General features: G+C 40.6%; 1 protein-coding gene across 2 annotated transcripts in view; it reads left to right on the top strand.

The window, feature by feature from the left end:
* arb2a (ARB2 cotranscriptional regulator A) overlaps window positions 1-22,639 on the top strand; it is a 151,488-nt gene that overhangs the window by 50,353 nt on the left and 78,496 nt on the right. For both annotated transcript variants that reach the window (XM_008336743.3, XM_025053169.1), the window contains exons 7-8: window positions 7,049-7,267; window positions 22,273-22,392. In XM_008336743.3, coding sequence (XP_008334965.1) covers window positions 7,049-7,267; window positions 22,273-22,392 — 339 coding nt within the window. The remainder of the gene's footprint in view (window positions 1-7,048; window positions 7,268-22,272; window positions 22,393-22,639) is intronic.

Genomic DNA, 22,639 nt, shown 5'->3' with positions numbered 1-22,639 from the left:
TATAATATAATTGGAACTTGTCTTTTGTTTTGTTTTTTCGGTGCAGGCACAGTATGGCAACATATGATTTTGTCTTTGCTCTGTCTCTCCTTTCCTCCTTCCTTACTTCATTCCTTAGAGTTATTAGTGGCCTCCAGGACATGGTTGCCCCTGGGATGCCTCCACTCCTGACTTCCCTTCTTTTTTGTAGCTTCTCCAACTCCCCCCTCTGCACTCCTTTCTCCCTGATTTATACATTAAATAGTTAGGCAGGAGGGCAGGGAGGCACCTATCATTCCATGATCTATATCTCTCTGTGCCCTCATTAAAAATACATGTGTATGCTTAGGGGAGACAATATAGAATATATAAATCAAAATGCTAACGGCATCAGAATAAGCCTCCTGCATTTATTTCCCCACAGCTTTTTCTCTGTGGGCTGAGGACTCTTCTTCCTTCTGACTGCATCACTGTGTGTGGCAAGCACACAATGGTGTTTTCTAATATTAAAGAACACTGGTGGTGTTGTTAATTTATTATGCAACAGATTTGATAACCTGCCAGAGCAGCACTGCTGGTTGAGACATGAATCATATACACGTTTGTTTCTGATTTTCCTCCAAATGTGAAAAGAAAGAACTTGAAACACTGCTAAGTGACTTTGTTGTCAGTGACACGTGCGGTCAGTCCACTGTGGAATCTAACGTGTCTTTGAGTTTACATTCACAGTTGTATCTTTGCAAATAACACACAGTTCTGTAAAGAAACAGGGTGAAAATTGATAAATGACTTGTGTAACATTTACTTGCACAATCGATAGCTCTGACGATTTCCACCTGGAGGTTGATTAATGCTACATCCACCCCCAATCTAGCCACCCCCCAACACTACACCTCCCTCTGTGTGTGTCGTGCTGGGAACAGATGAAGCAGGCCTCCGAATGTGTGTGTGTGGGTGCGCGTGTGTGTCTATGCATTATATGTTTACATGCTCTGTCCGCACACTTGAATGCTCAATCAACCAGTACAAATAGTGGCAAAGAAGAAAATTCACAGATTCACACACAGTGAGTTTTGTAAATAATTGCCACTTGAAGTGAACGTTTTAATGTCCCAGGTGCTTGAAGTAGACAGTTCTGGAGAGGAACAGAAATAAACCAGAGAGAAATAAATGTAAATGTGAGCATGAAAAAGAAGCTGAACCATCAGGGATCTGTAGCTGCTGCTGTTCTTCGTTCTTCCTCCACCCCATCGCTCCACTTTGAACTCATTAATAAATATTCAACTCCTTATATAAACAATGTCTAAATGAGCCAAGGCATCCACGCCAAGGTTAAAATCTCACTTTCCTATTACAGAGACTCAGCTGCTTGACTAGGCTCCAAAGGTTAGCCTCAGATTCTGACCTTAACTATTTCTGCTCATTAAGATCAAGAAAAAGATAATCATTACTGCAGTCTTATTTACTTTGACCAAATTAGCTTGGCGTCAGCAAACACACAAACACATGCACACACACAATCGCAGTCTTTGAACTTGAAGTGAAAAAGTTGACTTCTGAGAAACTTAATTATAAGTGCACCCTTGCGTTGGGTGATTTGTTTAAAATTAACTCAGAGGGCAGGTGAGGGAATGAAGCTCCAATTTGTCTCACTTTTCCTGTGTAAACATTAGTGTTAGCTCTTCGGTCTCTATGTCTGCTCCAAGGTAAATGAATACTGAAGTAAGATTTACCTGATATGTCATTATCTTCTTTCATTCTCATCTAATTAATAAAATCCTGTTTTTATGAGTTTATTAATATTGTTTTATTATTTATTTTCATAGTAAATATGATAAAGTATAAACACAGAATGCTACAGATACTGGTTTTGGATAATAAGTCAGTGGATTATTTATACATCAGTCAGAAAAGGCAAAACATTTTTTAGTGTATTCGCTGACTGTAATGCAAGCAAATGTCTGTAACACCAAAATGGTTAAAACAAAGAAAAAAAAAGACAAGATACTTTGCAAAGCACCAATCTGATAGGTCAACGAGTGTCATGTTAGATTATTAAGGTTAGGTACTCTATAACAGGAGCATCCACCCAGGTGTTTAGATAGGACAGGGCTCAAACCAGTAAAATATAAGTTGTAGTGTATTACTTAACACGATATTTGTCTTTTAACTTCATTCATAGAAGGTGTCCTAATGAACATTTCAGAAGGCTGTGTTTGTGTTCGTCTGAACACTCCTGGGCATTATGTTGCTTTTTAACACAGTCTGTTAAGTCACAGTTTGGATCCTCTAAGTACTCACGCGCTCTCCTGGGTATTAGCAGCTATCAAGAGGATGATTGATTCTGTGCTGACAGGGTGATGACATTCCCGTCTCATCCTCTCTCAAATCACCCTTAAGTTCCACACATTTTCATAGCCTCTGTGCTACTGCATGTGTTTCTCCAACCTTCTGCAGGCAGGCAAACAGCAACATCACTGCTGTGTGGTGAGTATGGGGGGCAAGAGTAAAAGGTGTTAGTGTTTGTGTGTGTATCTTAGACTGGTGCTGTGCTTAAATGAGAGGGGGGCACCGTGACTTAATCTGACAGTGCTGTGTGCGATCTGTGTGGTATGTCAGCCTCAGGGAGAAAGGGAGTAGGAAAAGAGAGGGAGAGAAAGTAATAGAAAAAGATGGAGAGATTGAGAGAAAGAGAGAGAGAGTAAGATGAAGAGAGAGGAGGGGATTGAATGGATAAAGAGGCCCTGCTTGCAAGAAAGGCTCACGTAGAGACGGAGACAGACAAGGTCACACAGAGCAGGGTGGCCCTGACAGGGAAGGGAATGAGAGTGCGATGGATATGACACTGTATTCTCTTATTCAATGATGTTCTCATTTACATTTATCTTTATGTAAAATGTTTTAAACTTTAAATTACTTAAAACTCATTGAGTATGTTAACGTTCACATTTATTTTCCAGTCTGGCCTTTATCCCTTTGGTAGCTATTGTGCCCTCTTCAGATCACAAACCCAACTGTAGTCTCCAGACATCCCTCCCCTCCTCCCCGTCCACCTCCTCCTTCTCTTATTGGCTAAACTACACTGGGTGACTGTTTCTTCCTTGTCAGTCTGGCTCGAGCAACAAATCATGAGCAGCGTTTGAAGAAATAAGGAAGTGAAAGAGAAGGGGGTTAGGAGAAGGGATCCCCGACAGAAAACCGACAAAGCCACCCGGGTGATAATTTGAGTGGACACCTGCAGCATATTCAAACGGCAGTCTTATTGTTAAGACGCATATAAGCAGATCATGTATTACAATACAAGTGTAAAATGAAAGTGGACCGCGCTCAAGCTCCTATTCTGCTCAGTCACACATGCACCTTGAAAATTTCATGCAACCAAACTATACTCCTTACTCGCTGCATGCACCCGTGACTGCTATCAGCCATGCTTTGTACCTGTCAAGTGCTGTCCTTTCCCTGTGCCCAAAGCCGAGGCTGACTACATGAGAGCTCTCACATCAAAGCGTGTGTGAGCTGCATACACACACAGATAATACAGCATCTCAGTCCGTCCACCTCTCTCCCTTCTACCGCACATTAGACACATTTCATTTAATTAAACGACACAAGGGGAGAAAAATTAGAGGCGCTGCCTTCTTAGAGCTACATCTTATTTACTCACTGTGTCCCCTTTCACTTTTTTAACATCAGAATGAAGCAATAAAGACAAAATAATTATCTTGTCTCTCCAGGTTGTCAGAGACAAATGGTCTCTAATATGACAATAAAGAGGGCCCATCAGTGACGTATTGGTTGTGTCTATACAGCACAGGTCTGGATTATTAATCCTAAGCAGCCATGCATTTTATATATATTGATATTTAATATTACGATTTAAAAATGTCACCTATATTTCCAAGGACTTCGGCGACTTGGATGAGAGAGGAGGATTTCTATCGAAGTGATGAAACAAGTCCTGGTCTCCGTAGCAGCAGCGGCCTTTGTTGTGCTATCTGGTGTAGGACAGGCCGACAAAGGAACACTAAAGAGAGTCCAAAGCAGGGTGACGGGGGTCAGCGTGCCCCCTGTACAGGGGTCGGGGCAACCCTCTTGACCGCTGGCCCTAGGGCAGAGACTCTGTGTTGTGGTGGCACAGGGGCACCCGCAGGGCATGGGAAGAGACTTAACTTGCATACTGCAGCAGAAACACAAGACCGTTCCAACAGCGTGTGTAGCAGCATATGTGTCTGCTTTTTATGAGACCCGGGGTGTGTATGTGTTTGTGTGTGTGTGCAGGTCAAAAGCAAAGTGACCAAGTGTTAGCAGTTTGTGTGAGAAAGATTTAGCAGTATAAAAGGGCAGGCTGACCCAAGGTTTGCCATGTGCATTTGTATGAGATTCACAACTTTGACAGCACATCACAAAACAAAGATCAGATTTAGCAGGTGTATCCAGTCTGTGTGTGTCCCCGAGTTTGTGTGAGAACGACAGATTTAACAGTTATTTTGAAACACAAAGACCAAACGACTTAAGTTTAGAGATTCAGCTGTCCCTTAACAACAGAAGAAGTGAGGTTTTACCCATGAGCTCTGTGGGAGACGGGGGATTGGAGGGATTTAGAGAAAGCCTTAATGTTACCATTTTTTTTTTAATATATTCTATACAATCATGTAGGATTTCACAACCAGTCAGAACTCTAACTGTTTGGGCATAAGAGAATAAATGAGCAGCATTTAAGAAAAAAGTAAATTAGTCTTTAATTTTGAGAAGATTTTGCTACTGTTCCTTTACCCAGCCCTCCATCACCAGACCTATTTGTGTTTGATGGAGTGAAGAATAAGAGGAGGAAGTGACTGATCTGTGTCTCGACACCGACACAGACCTCTCAGTGTTCAAGTAAATGATTGCTTCCGACGTAGAGATGCTGTCAGCCGCCCTGTTCCTCTAAATACGCCAATGTCCTTCTGGGTGACTGGACAGCTGAAAGGGTGAACACTGTTAGCTCCGCAAAGGCTTCAGGCCACTCACGGTTAGCATAAGGACACTAGAGGCCAAGAACCTGGCCCTTGAGGTTAGCATGAGGATGTTTTTAAAGCCAGGATGATTGATTGACTGCTTGGGGTGAAGCTGATTGTTGCAGACTATGCTGCTAAACCTAAACAGTGTTAAGTTTTGGCCTTGTCAACCAGGATATGAGCAAATGTCCTCGAGTGTTTGAATGAGTGAATGCAGCCTAATATTATTTGTTTTAATTAGAAAGTTATTTTAGATTAAAGCATTAATTATGTTTGTATGTTTATTATGTTTTTTTTGTTTTGTTTTGCTTTTTTGTCATAGGTTTCACTATGTTGGTTATTTTCTCAGGCTGCCACCAGTGGGCAGTGGCACAAAGCTGGTGTAAATGTTAACAGACTGCATCTCCCTGTGGCTTCTGCCTTTTCAATCAGACTGCTTTACTTTAATACAATCTATATAATATCTGCTCATTTTACCCACTCTGTCTTTCTTGGTCTGTTTTTTTCCTCTTCTCCGTTTTCATCTGCCAATCCATCTATGTGAACGTGCAGTTAAAGAGCTAAATTGCCCTGTGTCTCTGCGGTGACATTTCTCTGATCCTCATCAGTCGTTTCCAACTTTTTTTACTGCAATCTTTATTTTTATTTTTTTGAGCAATTTCTAGGTTTGATTTAATTAGTTTTATGCTAATTCTACACAAATGCATTTTACAGCGTATAAATAATTAATACATTCATATAGCATTTTTCACATTTATTATTTTAAGCTTTTTTTACCATTTTTATATTGTACATGCTAAAGATTTTTTTTTTTATATTATATTTTGACAGTTAACATATTATAGGTGTTACAAATGCTTTGTTTTAATAGGATGAGTGTGAGAGTCCCTTTTTGCTGGTGTCAAAGGAAAGGGGGTGTGTGGCAGGTTTGATGTCAGTGGGCACAAGAGAGATACATGCAAACACACACTGCGTTAATGGAGACAAGCACATTGTTTTAGCACTTATTAAGAACGAGGAGACATACTCAAGTGATGGTGATATTTGCAGTAGGAAACCTGAGATTATACTTCCTCTATTAACTCCCTTTCACATCTCCTAAAAGTCTTTTTGTCAGTGCTGATACATTTCCCGTTCCCCAAGTGTGGGGCAATTGTGTTATATGTGAGTGTGTGTGTGTGCGTTTGCACAGCTCAGTAGCCATGAGTTTGTGGTTGAAAAAAAATGACAAGTTGGGTGAAACAGGATTCCCTCCATTTCCTGCTTCAGTTTCAGAGTGCTTGGGACAATAAACACAGTTAATTAAAAATGGCTTCAGAGTTGAAGAAGTCATTTAAGGCTATGTGAAAACTTCCACCGTATATTTCCCCGTCACTCTTTCTCAGAACTTATTTAATGTTCAAATTTGCCTCTTTTTACCTCTGACATTTTGGCTTGTAATGCCAATCTTAATCGCAAATATTTTCATGCCGTACATGCCGAGAAAAATACCATTATATAATTTTGAATTTTTCAGGTGTGTGTAAGTCACATAAATGCAACATATACACAACTGCAGAGAACTCTTTTGCTAAGTGATGGTAAAATCGATTGGGTTTGATATTAAGTGACAATTGGCCTTTGGAAGTCACTAAATGCTGCTCACCAGTGAATTCCAATCTTTGGTTACTTCTCAGACCCAGCTCTGCAGGAACACACTTGTCCTCTGTGTCTGGTGTCCTCATTATATGTATAAGACTGCTGGAGTCACATGATTTATTTGTAGGATTTTTTAAACTGTTTTATATCAACATTATTGAAAAAAAGTATTTTACAAAAAGTTAAAAAGAAAAAGAACAAAAGAAAAACCTTGCATACTGCTATTAAAAAATTCTGTCAGGAAAATAAAGTCATTCTTCAACGGTAGATACTAATTAAGTCCTTTTTTGAATTTTTGATAACTAGTTTTAAAGGGTTTAGACACAAAACGTCACTCAAAACTAATTAACTTGATTCTAAAAATGGGAACTTAAAATTGAATATGAGCTCAAGACTGTCTTTTAAACCTGTGGGTTATTTTTTTTCTCTGTCAGGAAGGCTATGGTGTGATGGTGCTCAACCCCAATGAAAACTACCTGGAGGTGGAGAAACCGGCTCTCTCCAGTACCCTGCCCTCTCCTACTGAACTCTCTGATGAACCTGCCGAGAAGAGAGAACGAAAGGAAGACAAAGAGAGCAAAAAGAAGAAGGAATTTTACGGAAAGTACCGCAACCCACAAAAGGAAACTGAGACTGAACGGATACCAATACGGGTAAGGGAATACGAAGATGGTGCCGCACAGAGATGCAGAGAAAAGGGACATAATTTGAAAATGCTGAGTTGTGGGAACAAAAGGATGCATTCTTCAAAAACAGGCCTTATGGGGTGGGCGGACAGGGTGACAGTTTAGGGTCACAGGAGGTAGGAGTAGAGACTAAGGTGAGAAAATAGGAGGGAGAGGAATCGGGTAAGTTTGAAGGAGACAAAAGAGGCAAGAAGGTGCAGAGGGAGGAGCAAGGAGGAAGGTGGCTGAGTAAGCGAGCAGATGAAATGTTAGGCAACAAGGAAGGATGGGAGGTAGAGGGAGGAAAGAGAGGCTCTTGTGTGGTCAGCCTGTATGTGAAGAGGTTGGCTGAGCTCCAGTCGCCTCTTAGTGAGCAAGTGTTAACCACATGGCTACCCCCCCCCGCCCCCCCTTACTCTCTCTGTATCTATCTATTTCTCTCACTCTCCCCCTGTCCTCACCCTTTTCCTTCCCTCTGTTCTCTCCTCTTTTTTTTTCTCTTCCAATGGTGGGCCAGTCATTGCAGCTCTGGCCCTTTGCTCCTGTTTACCGCTGGGATTATTATCTCAGTAACACACACTGTGCAAACACACTGCAAAAATTCTTATCATGCAGCACTGACTGGACACCCACTAAACACACACACGCACAAATTGTAGCCACTGAACGAAACTCGGGAAGTGACCCTTTTGACGGATCCAGTTTCTATTGTTAAAATAAATGAAGTGAAATTGTTTGAAATGAAAACAATTAAAGCCCTTGGATTAGAATACCTAATTTCTCTATTTAAGTATTTTCCACACTATACGGCGCACTTAAAAAACTCAAAAATCGACAGTGCGCCTTATAACTAGGTGCGCCTTACGTATTACTTCTGGTTGTTCTTACTGACCTCGAACTGATTTTGTAAAGCCAAACCACACAGCGCATCAAACATGATGTCACACAACTGAAGCACACTGGGAGCCAACAATGACGTTTAACTCTGTTTTCACAATTAGAAGATGCTCAACAACAATTGTTACAGTATGGTTGTGTAACCCAAATACGTGCAACGTCGCGTCGAGCCTCCAAACACCCGGAGATTTGAGAGCGTTGTGTTCTTGTATTGTCGATGTATGGTGCGGGACGAGGCTTTTTCGATTTTTTTCGTGATCAAGAACTCATTTTATTTCTCCTTTTTATCGATACAGTAAAAACACACACTCTCTCTGAAAAACAACATCCGCACTTCCACATGGAACAGCGTCAAAACAACAACACGGTGACCAACCAGAACAAAAATAGTGACAACCGCCTGACTCTGGAGGAGCGACCAACAACAACAGCGTCCTCCAGTGTCCAACTTAGTTCACTACCCTTTTCCACAATTCTCCGTCCCTATTGATCGGTGACCCTATGCGCGCCCATCTCACCGATATTGCCAAAACTCAAGTGAAGCAAATTACTTCTGGGCATGCCATCATTTCGGGTGGATTGACCAAAGAATTCCAACCGCTAAATATTGGGTTTAACGGTCGTTTAAATCTGCGTTGGAGCACTGGAAGACAAAAGGCGAACACACATTCACCAAGACAGGGAGGCAACGCCGGGCGAGTTACGCCACTATCAGCCAATGGATCGTGGATGCCTGGGCTAAGGTATCGGTCTGAAATGTCGTCCGAGCTTTCACGAAGGCCGGAATAATCAGGGAACAACCAATTAACAGCAACTAGACTGGCTCGGCTAATGACGAGAGGGATCCGGGCATGCTTGATTGTTTCGCTTCATTGTTTCGCTGACTGTTTTGTTTTCGCTTAATGCGCCTTATTATCCGGTGTGCCTTATCTATGAAAATAGACCCGTTCATTGATATTACACCTTATAATCTAGTGCGCCTTATGGTCCGAAAAACACGGTAATCTATTTTAATGACCACAGGGTGGTATGCAGAATGCTGGTGCCAGCAACTCAAACAGTGGTTTGTACAGATAAATAAATAAATAAATATTACCAGGCGCTCAATAGTATTTCAATTGGGAGAGGGGGAGTGAAAAAACGTCTGTCGCCTAGGGGGCGGCATGGCTGAAAATAATTGAGAAACACTACCCATCACCTTACTGAGCAGGCGACACTAAACTTCTTTAACCACCAGGTCACCATTGCACTGCTACAATATATTGGTATTGGTTTATATCGGAATCGGAATTTAAGCATTTGGACTTTACTTCTATTTTGGACTTCCTTAATATCGGAAATCCCTATAATATAATTCAGCCGATATTTTCTGAGATCCTTAATTTCTACTTTTAGCTGGTTGATGAAATCATGAACACATTACCTCTAATGTGCTTCTTACTATTTGCACCATAGTTTTTATATATTAAATGGCTCTTTGAATACTTCATCTTGCCTGGATATTATTAATTGTTTCAAAATACAAACTGCATCGGCACTGCATGTGAAAAGCAAACAATAAATAGCATATAGTATTAGCCATGATGATTTTTTCGCAATGAAGAGCAATAAATAAACAATTTGATATTGTACAGGAAAAAAGTGCATTTCATAAACTGATAGTGCCTTTAAGACTGTCTAAAAAATATGATGTGCATGAGATGATTTGCCTCAAGCAATATTAAAAGCATGCTTTTAGTCAACATAGCCTCAATCTTTACTTTACATCCAGGGATAGTTGGAAGACAGACTCAAAGATTCATTGACCATAAGGCGCACCGGTTTATGAGGCGCATATATATATAGTTTATTTAATTTACACCTTTGTCATAGTTTTAGAGCAGAGTGACCTTATCTGTCAGAGCTCAAGTTCATTAACCCGTCACTCTCTCTCTCTCTCTTGCACTTCCTGCCTGTGCTTTACTACTGTTAACCCTCTGTACACATCTGACACAGAGGTCTTGAATGAAATTGCATTGTAAATAAAACTTTTCATCAAAAAAGTTGGTACATATCATAAAATGCAAAACAATGGTGCCGGCTTTTACATTTAATATTTATGAAACAAACAGAAAGACAACAAAATGATTTGTATTTGTATTTGTACAATAGTGTGACCCTCAGCTATCCATTGCATAACTGCATTAATTTTATCTTCTAACAGTGAATGTTAAGACAACAGATATAAATAATCCCCACTCTATTTCATCCAGAAAAATTCAGAACAACGTAGGGCCATTCAACATTACATATTTGAGAAATTCAGTAATGTCTTAGTGGACCAACACCCAACCCTTGGACTTACATAAAGAATAGTATAAGTACAAAATGTAAACATAAAGCAGTAGTGAAGCGAGTACTGCTTCTGCTGTGTCACATGTCATGTTACACTGAAGTCTTTCCAACACAGTTAAATGTCATTCACTTTGTACTTTCTCTTTGTGGTGCAGGTTTTAAAGAGAAACAGATTTTCATACATTTTATTTTTATTTTTTTCCCATAGCAGGGGATTATTCAAAATGATCCTCATTAACTGAAGGAAATAGGGGTCATTTAGTAGGTTTAGAATTTTCAATAAAGTCCTTAGTTGCAGGGATTGTGAGACACAGGATTAAGATAAACAAATAAGAAAGCTGTCTCTGTATTGAAGCCCCTTGAATGTTGCCCTTTGACCTGGGAGTGGAGCAGGATTTGGATGTGAATGACCTCCCCTCTGTCCTCCACTACAGCTACTGCTCTGTGTCCAACCACTGTTGAGTCTCTTTGTGATCCACAGTAAGATGACATACACACACTCACATACAGTACATGTGCACAGATTTGGATTATGTAGATTAGCTTCACATATTTAGAAAAAAACTGTAAATCACCTTTTACCTATCTTGAACATAATTCAAGATAAGAGAAGGGGGTTAGTTAAGTTTTAATTATTTCAACTTTTTTTTAATATAATCATTAAATTAAAGAAAAAGAGTTAGTCAGACATTTAGTATGTTTCTTTATCTCAGGTTACCTGGTAGGATGTTTATTTATTAAGGTTCAGGTATAATAGAGGCGAGTAGTGAATCACTGCTATGTCCTTGAAATGACAAAACCATTTTCTTTAAAATTGAGTAGTTGTTTTTAGCAAGTGACAAAATTTTGGGCCTGTCACCATCTATAGATGTGAGGAGATTCAAGAAAATAAAATCTCTGCCAGGCATTACAGTTAAACCCCTGCTTAATGTCAATGACATCTCTGTCTCCAAATGGAAATGTCTGGTCCAACATGAAAAGGAACATCAGACAACAGTAACCATGCCATTTTAGGACACTAAAATCTTTAGTACAAGAACACTCAAACATTTTTCATCATCACATCATAAGACACGTCTTTAAACTCAGTAAAACACTGGCATTTTTATCTATGAGATTCAAGTTTTGACTCACATACCGTCACATACCCATTCACATGCGTCGGTCCCCCCTGATTTAGTTGAGTTGATTAATACGCTTCCTTACACACATTAATAAGCCCTTAAATACTTTTAGGATTTCTACTTTTTAGCCCCGGGTTCATAGTGTGCAACCTCTCAACCTTATCTAATCCCTCTCCTCTGCTTTAGATTGCACGACACTAGGGCAGGGAAATGAAAGAGAGAATAAAAGCAGGGTTGGAAGGATAGAAGGTGTAATCGAAGGGTTGCTGATGAGGATAGTGGAAGGTTTTAGGGTGGGAGGTGAGGGGAGAGGGGGTGCTTTCTTAATGCTTTGCCATATAGAAGTTTTGGGAGTTCACTTTACTCTGAATTCTAGCAGTAATCCAGTTAGCTATTTTTTGTCAGCCAAGCGGAGAAATGGCAGTAACAAAAGGCACATTCATGAGCTTAAGAATCTTCCAAAGAGTTCACCCAAGGCTGGCTGGCTGGGATTAGGCCAACAGTGCCCAGGAAAGAAGAAGACCAAGTGGGGGAAAAAGAGCAAGGGGCATAAAAACAGAGCTTCATCATATTTTTAAAGAACCAATTATTTTTCAAATGACAAAGTACTTTTTTCTTTATGTTTCATGCCTTTATTTTATTTTCTTGAATTGTGCATCTTTTACATGTTCAGAGAGAGGATCAGTCTTCCCCACTATATTCAGCCTCAGTGTGACTGCAAGAATGAGACATGTATGTAAATGCTTATAAAAACAAATCTTTGGCGTTGACTTCCAATTGCGTTTCTCTGCAATTACTCATTTGGCACGCTCACACAATGGTGGGGTGAATATTGTAGCTCTTTAGAGTGCTAGTTTTACCATTTTTAGGGCCTTTTCATTTATCTATGTTTAATTATTGTATCCCCCTATGTGTTTACATTTGATGGTCTGAGTTTCTATTAAGGCTAGAAATTATTAGCTAAGATGTTTGTGGAGAAAATCTTCAAAGGTTGTACAGAAACAACTTTTGTTTACCACATGGGATCTAACTTCTCTTTTTGCCCAATAGCAACTGAAAAGCTGAAGCCTGACCACAGAACACCGTCATTGTGTTCAACTCTGAAGTTGTGTTAGCTCTTCACTTTTTAAGCTGTTGTTTGGGAAGAATGTTTTATGATGGAGCATTGGTTTTCTCAGCTTGCTCTGGGACAACGTGACTCTGTTCATCAACATACTGTAACAATGCAGTTCATAGTGCGCTGCTTATGCACACTCAGTGTATGTTTCCACCCTTCATTCTGCACTGAAAAACTGTGAATTTTCTGGAGTCATTTAGCAAAACAAATAACACAACCCAAACTAATCTTTGCCTGAAATTACAAACCCTTTGCTGGATGCACTTAATAATCAATTTTAAAACCCAGACCAATTACCACCTGCTAGCTAATGTTTCCACCAAAATGTTTGGCTTACATTTTGCCCTTCATCATCCCATTTCTATTTAAATACATTGATCCAGGTGCACCATCATTGTCCATCATACATACTGTATCTAATTTTAATGGACTCTGTAGGGTGTGCGTATACATGGCTCATTTTTATCTCCTGCCTCAGTCAGACCCATTATTGCCATCTGCAGCTGTCCACAAGGGCCATTTAAGATCCTTGTCCTTGTCTGAGCTAAGCAGATGATGCCCTGTATCCCTATGTCCTCACTGTAGTACAACATTTGGAGGAATCAGGCAACATAAATGCACATATGCCTAAACACAGCAAAACCTGATTATAAAACATTAAGACATGGACACACAACCAAACACAGACACACAAACACACTCCAGCAGGTAATTGTATTTGACACAACTCTACTGTGTTTCTCTATAGAACTGGTGTTTTTGCACTTTGTCACCTTCACCCCTTTGCCCCTAACTGTGGGTCAGGAGCAATTATACAGACAAGGTTTATTTGACCTTTGGCCTACTGTTGTGCGAATACGTAAGACTCAGCATTTCCAAGGACAGGTAGGGACTTGATTAACCTCTGAACTTGGTCAGAGGAGCGGTCAATGACCAGGGCGAAAGGGCAGCTGACCTTCATGCTGCACAGAACAAATTGGCTAGATGCCATCTTTATGTTTGGACTTCTATTTCTGTACGTGGTGCAGGTGTTTTAGTCCAGGCAAGATCAGATTTGGACTTTTCAAAGTTTAAAAAGCCGAGGTGATTTTGTGCTTTTTCTGGTGTGTTTGAGTTTTCGGATATCTGTGGAGCATGATGTGTGGGATGTGTGTGTGTAGGGGTTGTCAGGGTGAGCACATACCTGTCTGTTTGCTCAAGGCAGAATCAGTGTAGCTAGTCTCAGATCCCTGCTCCCAATCTTCTAGTCAGGTCAACCATCAAACACATTCAACCTTGCCCTCCCTCACACCTCCCCACCTTCGGAGCTCCCTTCATCCCACTCTCTTTCCTCCTCCCTCTCGTCTATCTGCACACACAACCCTGTTGTGTATACAGGTCGACCCAAATAAAGACACAGACACACATGCACAAACCTTAACACACAGAGAAACACACTCACACGCAGCACCTCAGGGTCATACTGGAACAAACACAGCCTTGTCTGCCTGCCTGCTCTCCTTTGCCTTATGTCAATTAAGGGCTCGCAGTAATTTCACCTGACAATCCGGGCGGCGGTGCGAGGCTAGCTGAGATGTCACAGTGATGACCTTTTTGGCCCGCAGCCGCTCTTTTCTAATAAAGAATCTCACAAACCCACAGCAACTTCCTTTGTACTTTGTTAATGAGTTATTGATTTGAAACAATGCCCTGGCAAATATTGTCAGAGCTGACTGACCCCGCCAAGGTCACGCTATTTCATTGTATACAGTGTGAGCACGCTAATCTGCACGTAGGATGACATGTACGCTATTGTATTTCTCTCTTCTTCTTCTTCTTCTTCTTACTCTTTTTCTTTCTATGCAGCATTACATTCCTTCCATCCTAAAAGTTTACATCCTTTCAGTGAACAGTTGAGTTACTCTCTCTCTCTCTCTCTCTCTCTCTCTCACACACACACACACACACACATACTGCACACGTAACGGCTTACACTTACACACATTTTTCACCTCACTCTCCCTTTTCCTCTCTCTTTTTCTCACATCATTATATTCCCAATTCTCCATAGGTACCATACCTGCTAATTACCCACAATGCCACAGTCATTATTTTCCCATCTTAGCTGCTAATTTGCTCCATACCTTCCCTTTTCCCCCCACTCTAGCAGAACCATCCGCTCCCAGACAGCTTCTAGCTAGCTTCAGCTCTTCGTCTACATCCGAAGCAAAAAGAAAGAAGAAACAAAGACAGGAAGCAGAGAAAAATAAACGGAAAAGTGATTGTGATGGAGAGCATAAATCCCGGACATTGATTACAATGCGATTGCAAACAGGTGTCCAGATCCACTTTTTAATTGTGTCTAAAGAGTCATGTACCATGCACCTACAAATTTACTCACTCCGATAATCTTTTTTTTACCATATCAAACATGTAATTACCTACAGTACGTTGCTTATTTAATATTTAATCATTAAGCCCACATGAAAACAATCCTGCCCTGTGCTGATCAGAATAGATTAAATGTGTAACGACTGGGGATGGTTCAGTGGCCTGAGAGCAGGAGGAGACGGAGATTGAATGAGGTTAGTGATGCAGTCAGTCAGAGAAGTTGTTGTTGTTGTTGTTGTGTGTGTGTGTGTGTGTGTGTCTGTGTTTGTGATGATTGTACAAGATGAAAGAGAACAAGTGAGGCTTCTGTGGAATATGATTTTCCCTCCTGGCTTGAAGGAATAATCTCTGGATGATATTGTTGTGTAATGTGTTTGTTTTACTAATGATTCTTCATCAGCTTTTTACTTGGAAACATCCTAAAATGCTCCTAGACATTTAGAAGATTGGAACTCCATGTCCAAACCCAATAAAGATGTTTAGGAATCCCGTGACACTGTTCTGACACTCCTGGCTGTCTCTAAAAGCTTTCTGAGCTTGAAAGGTATTACGTCTCTTATCCCTCTCCATTCCATCCGGACTGCTGCTCACTAAAATCCCAGCATCCTCAGGAGTTTTCTGAAGTTTTGTGTGTGAGTGGGGAGGAGAAGCTAGGTCTGAAGCGGTTGTTTGTCTGAGTGTGTTGATGTTGTTAGATTCATTATTTCCTGTGTTGGTCAGACACTGGGTTTGTGTTGGCGTTGGGGTTGTTATTCTGGCTGCAGCACACCACTCATCCGCTCTGCTCTCTCTGCTTCTCATTACAATGAATAAACACAGGGCAAGTATTGGAACAGACAACTTCTAAAGAAACCAGTGTGTGTGTGTGTGTGTTTATGTTCATCTATAGACGTACATATAATGTGTGTTTGAGGCAGACAGTGTGGCACTTTTCATGCATGAAGCAATGAAACACAACTTCTTTGTGTTTTTAATGTGTTTGTGTGTGCGAGCACAAATATGTGTGACACTGCAATGGTGCGTGAGTTGTTACTGTGTAAGTAATGGAAAGCTCTAAATTAAACTTTTTTTCTAAACAGGACAATTGGAAGCATTCAACAGTTGGAAGCACTTATGGAATTTTAAAGAGTTAGAAGGTCCCATAGTCCAGTCATGCACAATGTCCCGTAGCAGGTCAGCTAACAGCTATAGCAGTGACGTCAGACTTAACACATTAACATCATGATGATTGGGAGACAAGAACTCACCTAAAACCACATTTTTGTCAGTTTATTGTAAACACTAGAAGCAGAGGCAAATTTGCACAAGAAGAGGAGAACAAGAGTTACCTTATTTAGCAGGTTAATGTATGAATATGGCTACAATATGGCTACAAACTGTGAGTGCGAAAATACAAAAATGTGGCTTAAACTGTATAACTGTCGCAGATACATGTGAATAAATCAGATAGTATAAAGAAGTAGATGAAGCAATACATGTCCTAATAAGAAATGTTTTATTTTAAAAATATATATTAATATATGTATATAAATATCTATATATTAAATATATTATATACATTGCATACATAAACCAGCCACTAGGGTACACAAATCAGTGTTTTATAGTGCCGGTCCCAAGCCCGGATAAATGGTGAGGGTTGCGTCAGGAAGGGCATCCGGCGTAAAACCTTTGCCAAATTAAAGAATGCAAATCAAAATGTTTTCCATACTGGATCGATCAGGGCCCGGGTCAAAAACGACCGCCAACAGTGCTGTTGACCAACAGGGCACTGATGGAAATTGGACTACTGTTGGTCAAAGACAAAGAAGAAGAGGAGGACGTTTGGTTAGGAGAAAAAGAGAAAAGATGAAGAATAGAAGTGTTAGTCTCAAGTTTGGAACTTTGAATGTAGGTACAATGACAGGGAGAAGTAGAGAAATAGCTGATGTGATGGAGAGAAGAAGAGTAGATATTTTGTGTGTGCAGGAGACCAGGTGGAAGGGCAGTATGGCTAAAAACATTGGAGAAGGCTACAAACTGTTTTATCATGGTTCAGATGGGAAGAGAAATGGAGTAGGGGTGATCCTAAAGGAAGAATATGTAAGAAATGTGGTGGAGGAGAAACGAGAGTCAGACAGGTTGATGTGTGTGAAGGTAGAAATAGAAGGAGTGATGATAAATGTTGTTAGTGGTTATGCCCCACAGGTGGGCTGTGAGTTAGAAGAAAAGGAGAAGTTCTGGAAGGAGCTGGATTAGATGATAGAGAGTATCCTCAGGGGAGAGAGAGTGGTGATTGGAGCAGACCTTAATGGTCATGTAAGGGAAGGGAACAGAGGAGATGATGGTAGATTTTGCAAAGAGAATGGAAATGGCTGTGGTAAACACATATTTCCAAAAGAAAGAGGAACACAGGGTGACTTACAAGAGTGGAGGCAGGTCCACACAGATAGATTATATTCTATGTAGAAGAGGTAATCTGAGGAAGATTAGAGACTGTAAGGTGGTGGCAGGTGATAGTGTAGCCAAACAACATCGGATGGTAGTGTGTAAAATGAATTAGGAAGAAGGTACAGATCAGGTTAGAAAGGATGAAGTTAGAAAAGCTCTGAAGAGGATGAAGAGTGGAAAGTCAGTTGGTCCTGATGACATACCAGTGGAAGTATGGAAGTGTTTAGGAGAAGTGGAGGTAGATTTCCTGACTGGGTTGTTTAACAAAATTTTAGAGACTGACAAGATGCCTGATGAGTGGAGAAAAAGTGTTCTGGTGCCAATTTATAAGAAGGGTGATGTACAGAGTTGTAACAACTACAGAGGGATAAAGTTGATGAGCCATACAATGAAGATTTGAGAAAGAGTAGTTGAAGCTAGGTTGAGGCAGGAAGTGGAGATTTGTGAACAACAGTATGGTTTCATGCCTAGCAATATTTGTCTTGAGGATGCTGATGGAGAAGTACAGAGAAGGTCAGAAGGAGCTACAATGTGTATTTGTAGATTTAGAAAAGATATGACAAAGTGCCAAGGGAGGAATTGTGGTTTTGTATGAGGAAGTCAGGAGTGGCAGAGAAGTATGTTAGTTTGGTGCAGGACATGTATGAGAATAGGACAACAGTAGTAAGGTGAGCTGTTGGAAGGGCAGAAGACTTCAAGGTGGAGGTGGGACTACATCAAGGATCGGCCCTGAGCCCCTTCTTGTTTGCTGTGGTGATGGACAGATTGACAGATGAGGTCAGACAGGAGTCCCCATGGACTATGTTGTTTGCAGATGACATTGTGATCTGTAGTGAGAGTAGACAGCAGCTAGAAGAGAACCTAGAGAGGTGGAGGTTTGCACTAGAAAGAAGAGGAATGAAGGTCAGTCGTAGCAAGACAGAGTACATGTGTGTAAACGAAAGGGAGAACAGTGAAATAGTGAGGTTACAAGGAGCAGAGGTGGTGAAGGTGCAGGAGTTTAGGTACTTAGGATCAACTGTTCAGAGCAGAGGAGACTGTGGAAGAGAGGTGAAGAATAGAGTACAGGCAGGATGGAACAGCTGGAGAAAAGCGTCAGGAGTGATCTGTGACAGAAGAGTGTCAGCTAAGGTGAAGGGAAAGGTTTAGAGGACGGTGGTGAGACCAGCCATGATGTATGGTTTAGAGACAGTAGCAATAGGCAGAAGACAGGAGGAGGAGCTGGAGGTGGCAGAGTTAAAGATGCTAAGATTCTCTCTAGGAGTGACAAGAATGGACAGGATCAGGAATGAGGTCATTAGAGGGACAACACAGACAGGAAGGTTTGGAGAAAAAGCTAGAGAAGCCAGATTGAGATGGTTTGGACATGTGCAGAGGAGGGACAGTGGATACATTGGTAGAAGAATGTCAGAGATGGAGCTACCAGGTAGGAGAAAGAGAGGAAGGCCAAAGAGGAGATATATGGATGCAGTGAGGGAGGACATGCAGATAGTTGGAGTCAGAGGAGAAGATGAAGAGAACAGGGAGAGATGGAAATCAATGATTCGCTGTGGCAACCCCTGAAAAAAGGGACAAAGCCGAAAGAAAAAGAAGAAGACATTGCATACATACAGTATTGTAGCCTATATGTTACACTTTTATAACACATTTTAACAAACATACTCACCTTATACATGAGCACCTTTAATTCTGCTAAATACCATTTACTATTTGTAAAAAAATAGCATTTCCACCTGTTATTCCTGCTTGACACAACAGTATATAGTGTATATCCTCCATGCAGTGGATATGGGTGTCTTTTGCTGTCACTTTCACTTTCTCTCTGCACCTTCTATCCATTTCCTCCTCCCAGCTCTTTTTTTCTGTCTCTCTCAACATTTCTTTTTGATACTAGTTAGCTGTCAGCATCTGGAGACGGTCTAGTCCGGAGACTGTCTCGGGAGTAGATTTGTATTTTTTATTCTCTGCGGAGGACAGTATGGATCCCTATGTATGTAAACACACACAAACAGTACACTCCCCTCAAATGTCCCTTGACAGTCATGGCTGAAGGATGCTGGCAACAGGTATGCAGTGGGGATGCTGTTCTGACAGTACTGGCAGATGCACTCGCAGCACATCCTTACTCACTCACGCACACACACATACACATACACATACACAGGAATACACACCAATACGCACAAACAAACTGGGGAAATAAATAAATAAGTTAAGATACTGTGTGAGAGCTGGTGACAGGAAGACGGTCTCTTAGGGTGCTGTGTTCCACTGCAGCTAATTAACCCCGGAAAATAATTGCAACAGTATGCAAATCCTCATTAGATAATTCACTACACTGCCATGCCAAGTATGTCAGTCTGCTATCTGACACAAAGGGTGAATGCAAAGGCTGTGCGCAGCACTGACTTAGTCTGACACAATGACACAATCAATACATGAGAAATGTAAGGTCAGAGAAATATAAATAGACTAAAATAAGTTAAAGCATCCGGTTTTAAGTTTTCACAGGTTAAATCTCACTTCACAACAAAATTAATGTTCTAAATATGTTGGGACAGCATCCACAAATGCTCGGTAATTCAAATTTTGAGTCACAACAATGCATTTGTTAAACATAAACACATTTATAACACCTGTAGTATGCTGGCTAATAACGTTTGGAATCAGGCAGATTTCCTACTGGATTATACTTATATTATTTTTGATGACTAAGATGTTATTAGCCTCCATTCCTTGCAAACACAAGAGTTTTTAATGAGAGTTCCTATTATCCCTACATACAGTGTAGAATCCCAAACATCCCAAATAAGGAATCTAACAGTTACAGTTACTTTAAAGATATTTTCTCTTACCTGACTTCTAACATCTTCTGCTTTCGAGATTCATTATCACTTCATTATCAAGACTTTACCTGACATGTTCCTTGTAAATTATGTTTAAAGGTAACAACATTTTAATTCTTTTAAATCGTTTACATTTTATTGTACTACTGTATGTTTGATTTGAATTGTACCACACACACAAACATGCATAGAGGTATTTGGGTACAGTGGCAAACCCTGCCTAATATCTCAATAACAGACAGTGCACCAAAGGGAGGGTGGATAAGTGGACACAATGAGAGATGGAGTGTGAAGAAGAGCCCTGAGGAATCAGCATAAGGAGGAACAGAAGGATGGAGAGGAGGAAAAGGTTGAAGAAGGGTGACTAATGAAATGGGCCTCACAGATGAAGGGCGACATGGCGGAGGAGAGGAGGGACTTCAAAGGACTTTGATGCCACAGCCTTTCAGATAGACAACTCTGCTACGGCAGCCAGCCCAGAGACGACACACACTCTTGCACACACACACAGAGGGAGCAGAGATGGCAGAAGGGCAAGGCAGGAGCAGAGTTGCTTGCTCTTGCATCACTCTGTGAATGGAAGTGGGCTCTGACACTGCAGCCCCCACAAGCTAATCTAGCAGTAAACACAAACACTCTGACAGGTTAATTTACCTCCAGACAAACACTGCAACAAAACACACACACACATCAGCACATCATCATATCGAACAAGTGCAACACACAAATGGCACACACTTGTAGACGCAAGGGCCTCTTTGGAAACACAAGCTGCCTCATGGTCTTTTATAAATCAAAGACCTTTTTTTTCCCATCACATAAAGTGTATGTGCTGTATTTTTTCACAGTTACTACAGTGGATGGTGAAGCAATTATCCTTTGGTTATATTATGCAGTATTTCTGTGTTACATACAAACAAATTAGTGAAATCTACCAGGGTAGTTTCTTAAGACTCATCTGTCCTTATTTTTTTTCTCATGTCTCTAATTACGTTTATAGTTTGGTTTGACACTCAATTATCAGATGAGGTTATTTTTTCTCTACTTTCTCCATGGGTTTGTTTTCTAGGGTTTTCTTTCTCACATACACAAAGGTTAATTAAATGGAGAATGTCTGTGTGTATTTGTCTGTTTGTTCCTAGAGTTTGGTTCTAAATACAGTGTGGTTTGTAGAAGGATACAGTTTTTTCTTCTGGTTTGACAAGGCTGTATTGTATTGTCTTGTGGAGTTCCATTGTAAAGCAGAACGATTGATAGCAGATCAAAGAGTGGAATCATTGTCACGTTCATTAACAGATGTTCGTTTTTCATTTGTACTCTTACTGTTGCTCTTTGTGGACGTGCACTTGTCTTTTCTTTCAAAGGTGTATCCAACTTATACGTTTATATACTGAGATCAATGAGAAATTCACATTGGTGTATTAATTTGCAATTGCCACGGCGTGGTCACAGAAACGATATGTACAAATGCACGTGCATTTGTACATATCGTCTCTGTGGCCTTTTTTTTCTAATCCTTTGACCTTCCTCTTGTGTTGTACCATAATGCCTCTACTAGTGTATGGATGGACCATTGATTCAGCAACAGGGTACAAATTAAGATTTAAACGTTATGTCTCCCAGGCTATTGAGTTTTACATTGGGGCATTTGCAATATGCAAGACTTATCGATCTGCTCAAGTGTGGCTCTTTATAGAAATCACCCCCGGCAACTGTGGCCTTTTTGTTTTGTTTTTCTTGGCTGTATGTTAGCATTTATCATGTTGAAGATGGAGCATTAAAATCCAAGAGTCTAAGATCTCTATAGATTTGTGTTTGATTGACCCCTTTGTGCCAGGTTGTATCTTACTTAAGTGTTCTGCTTTTGTGTTGCAGGAAAATGGCTCCTCGGAGGAACACGTGCTATACGTGTGGGACAACTTTGTGTCCAACGCTGCAGCCAAAAATGTTTTCATCATGGCCCACAGCTACGGTGGGCTGTCCTTTGTTGAACTGGTAGGTGTTTCATTTTTTTCCACTTTTCCTTCCTGCCTTCCTCTTACATAAAGACACTGATAAAGACAATACTCCATTGTTACAGCAGTCACACCCACATATGGTCAATCCATAGAGAGTTATAAGAGGTAGATGTAGTTATAATACCAATCACTATGGTAGAAAAAAAAATATTGTGCAATGTATGGTTTTAGGTATTCTGATTGACAAAACCAAAATAATATTTTGTTAATGCCTCTGTGCAAGC

The sequence above is a fragment of the Cynoglossus semilaevis genome, chromosome Z (assembly GCF_000523025.1).
Source record: "Cynoglossus semilaevis isolate Cse_v1.0 chromosome Z, Cse_v1.0, whole genome shotgun sequence".
NCBI classification, from domain to species: domain Eukaryota; kingdom Metazoa; phylum Chordata; class Actinopteri; order Pleuronectiformes; family Cynoglossidae; genus Cynoglossus; species Cynoglossus semilaevis.
This window is presented reverse-complemented; position numbering and strand designations above follow the sequence as displayed.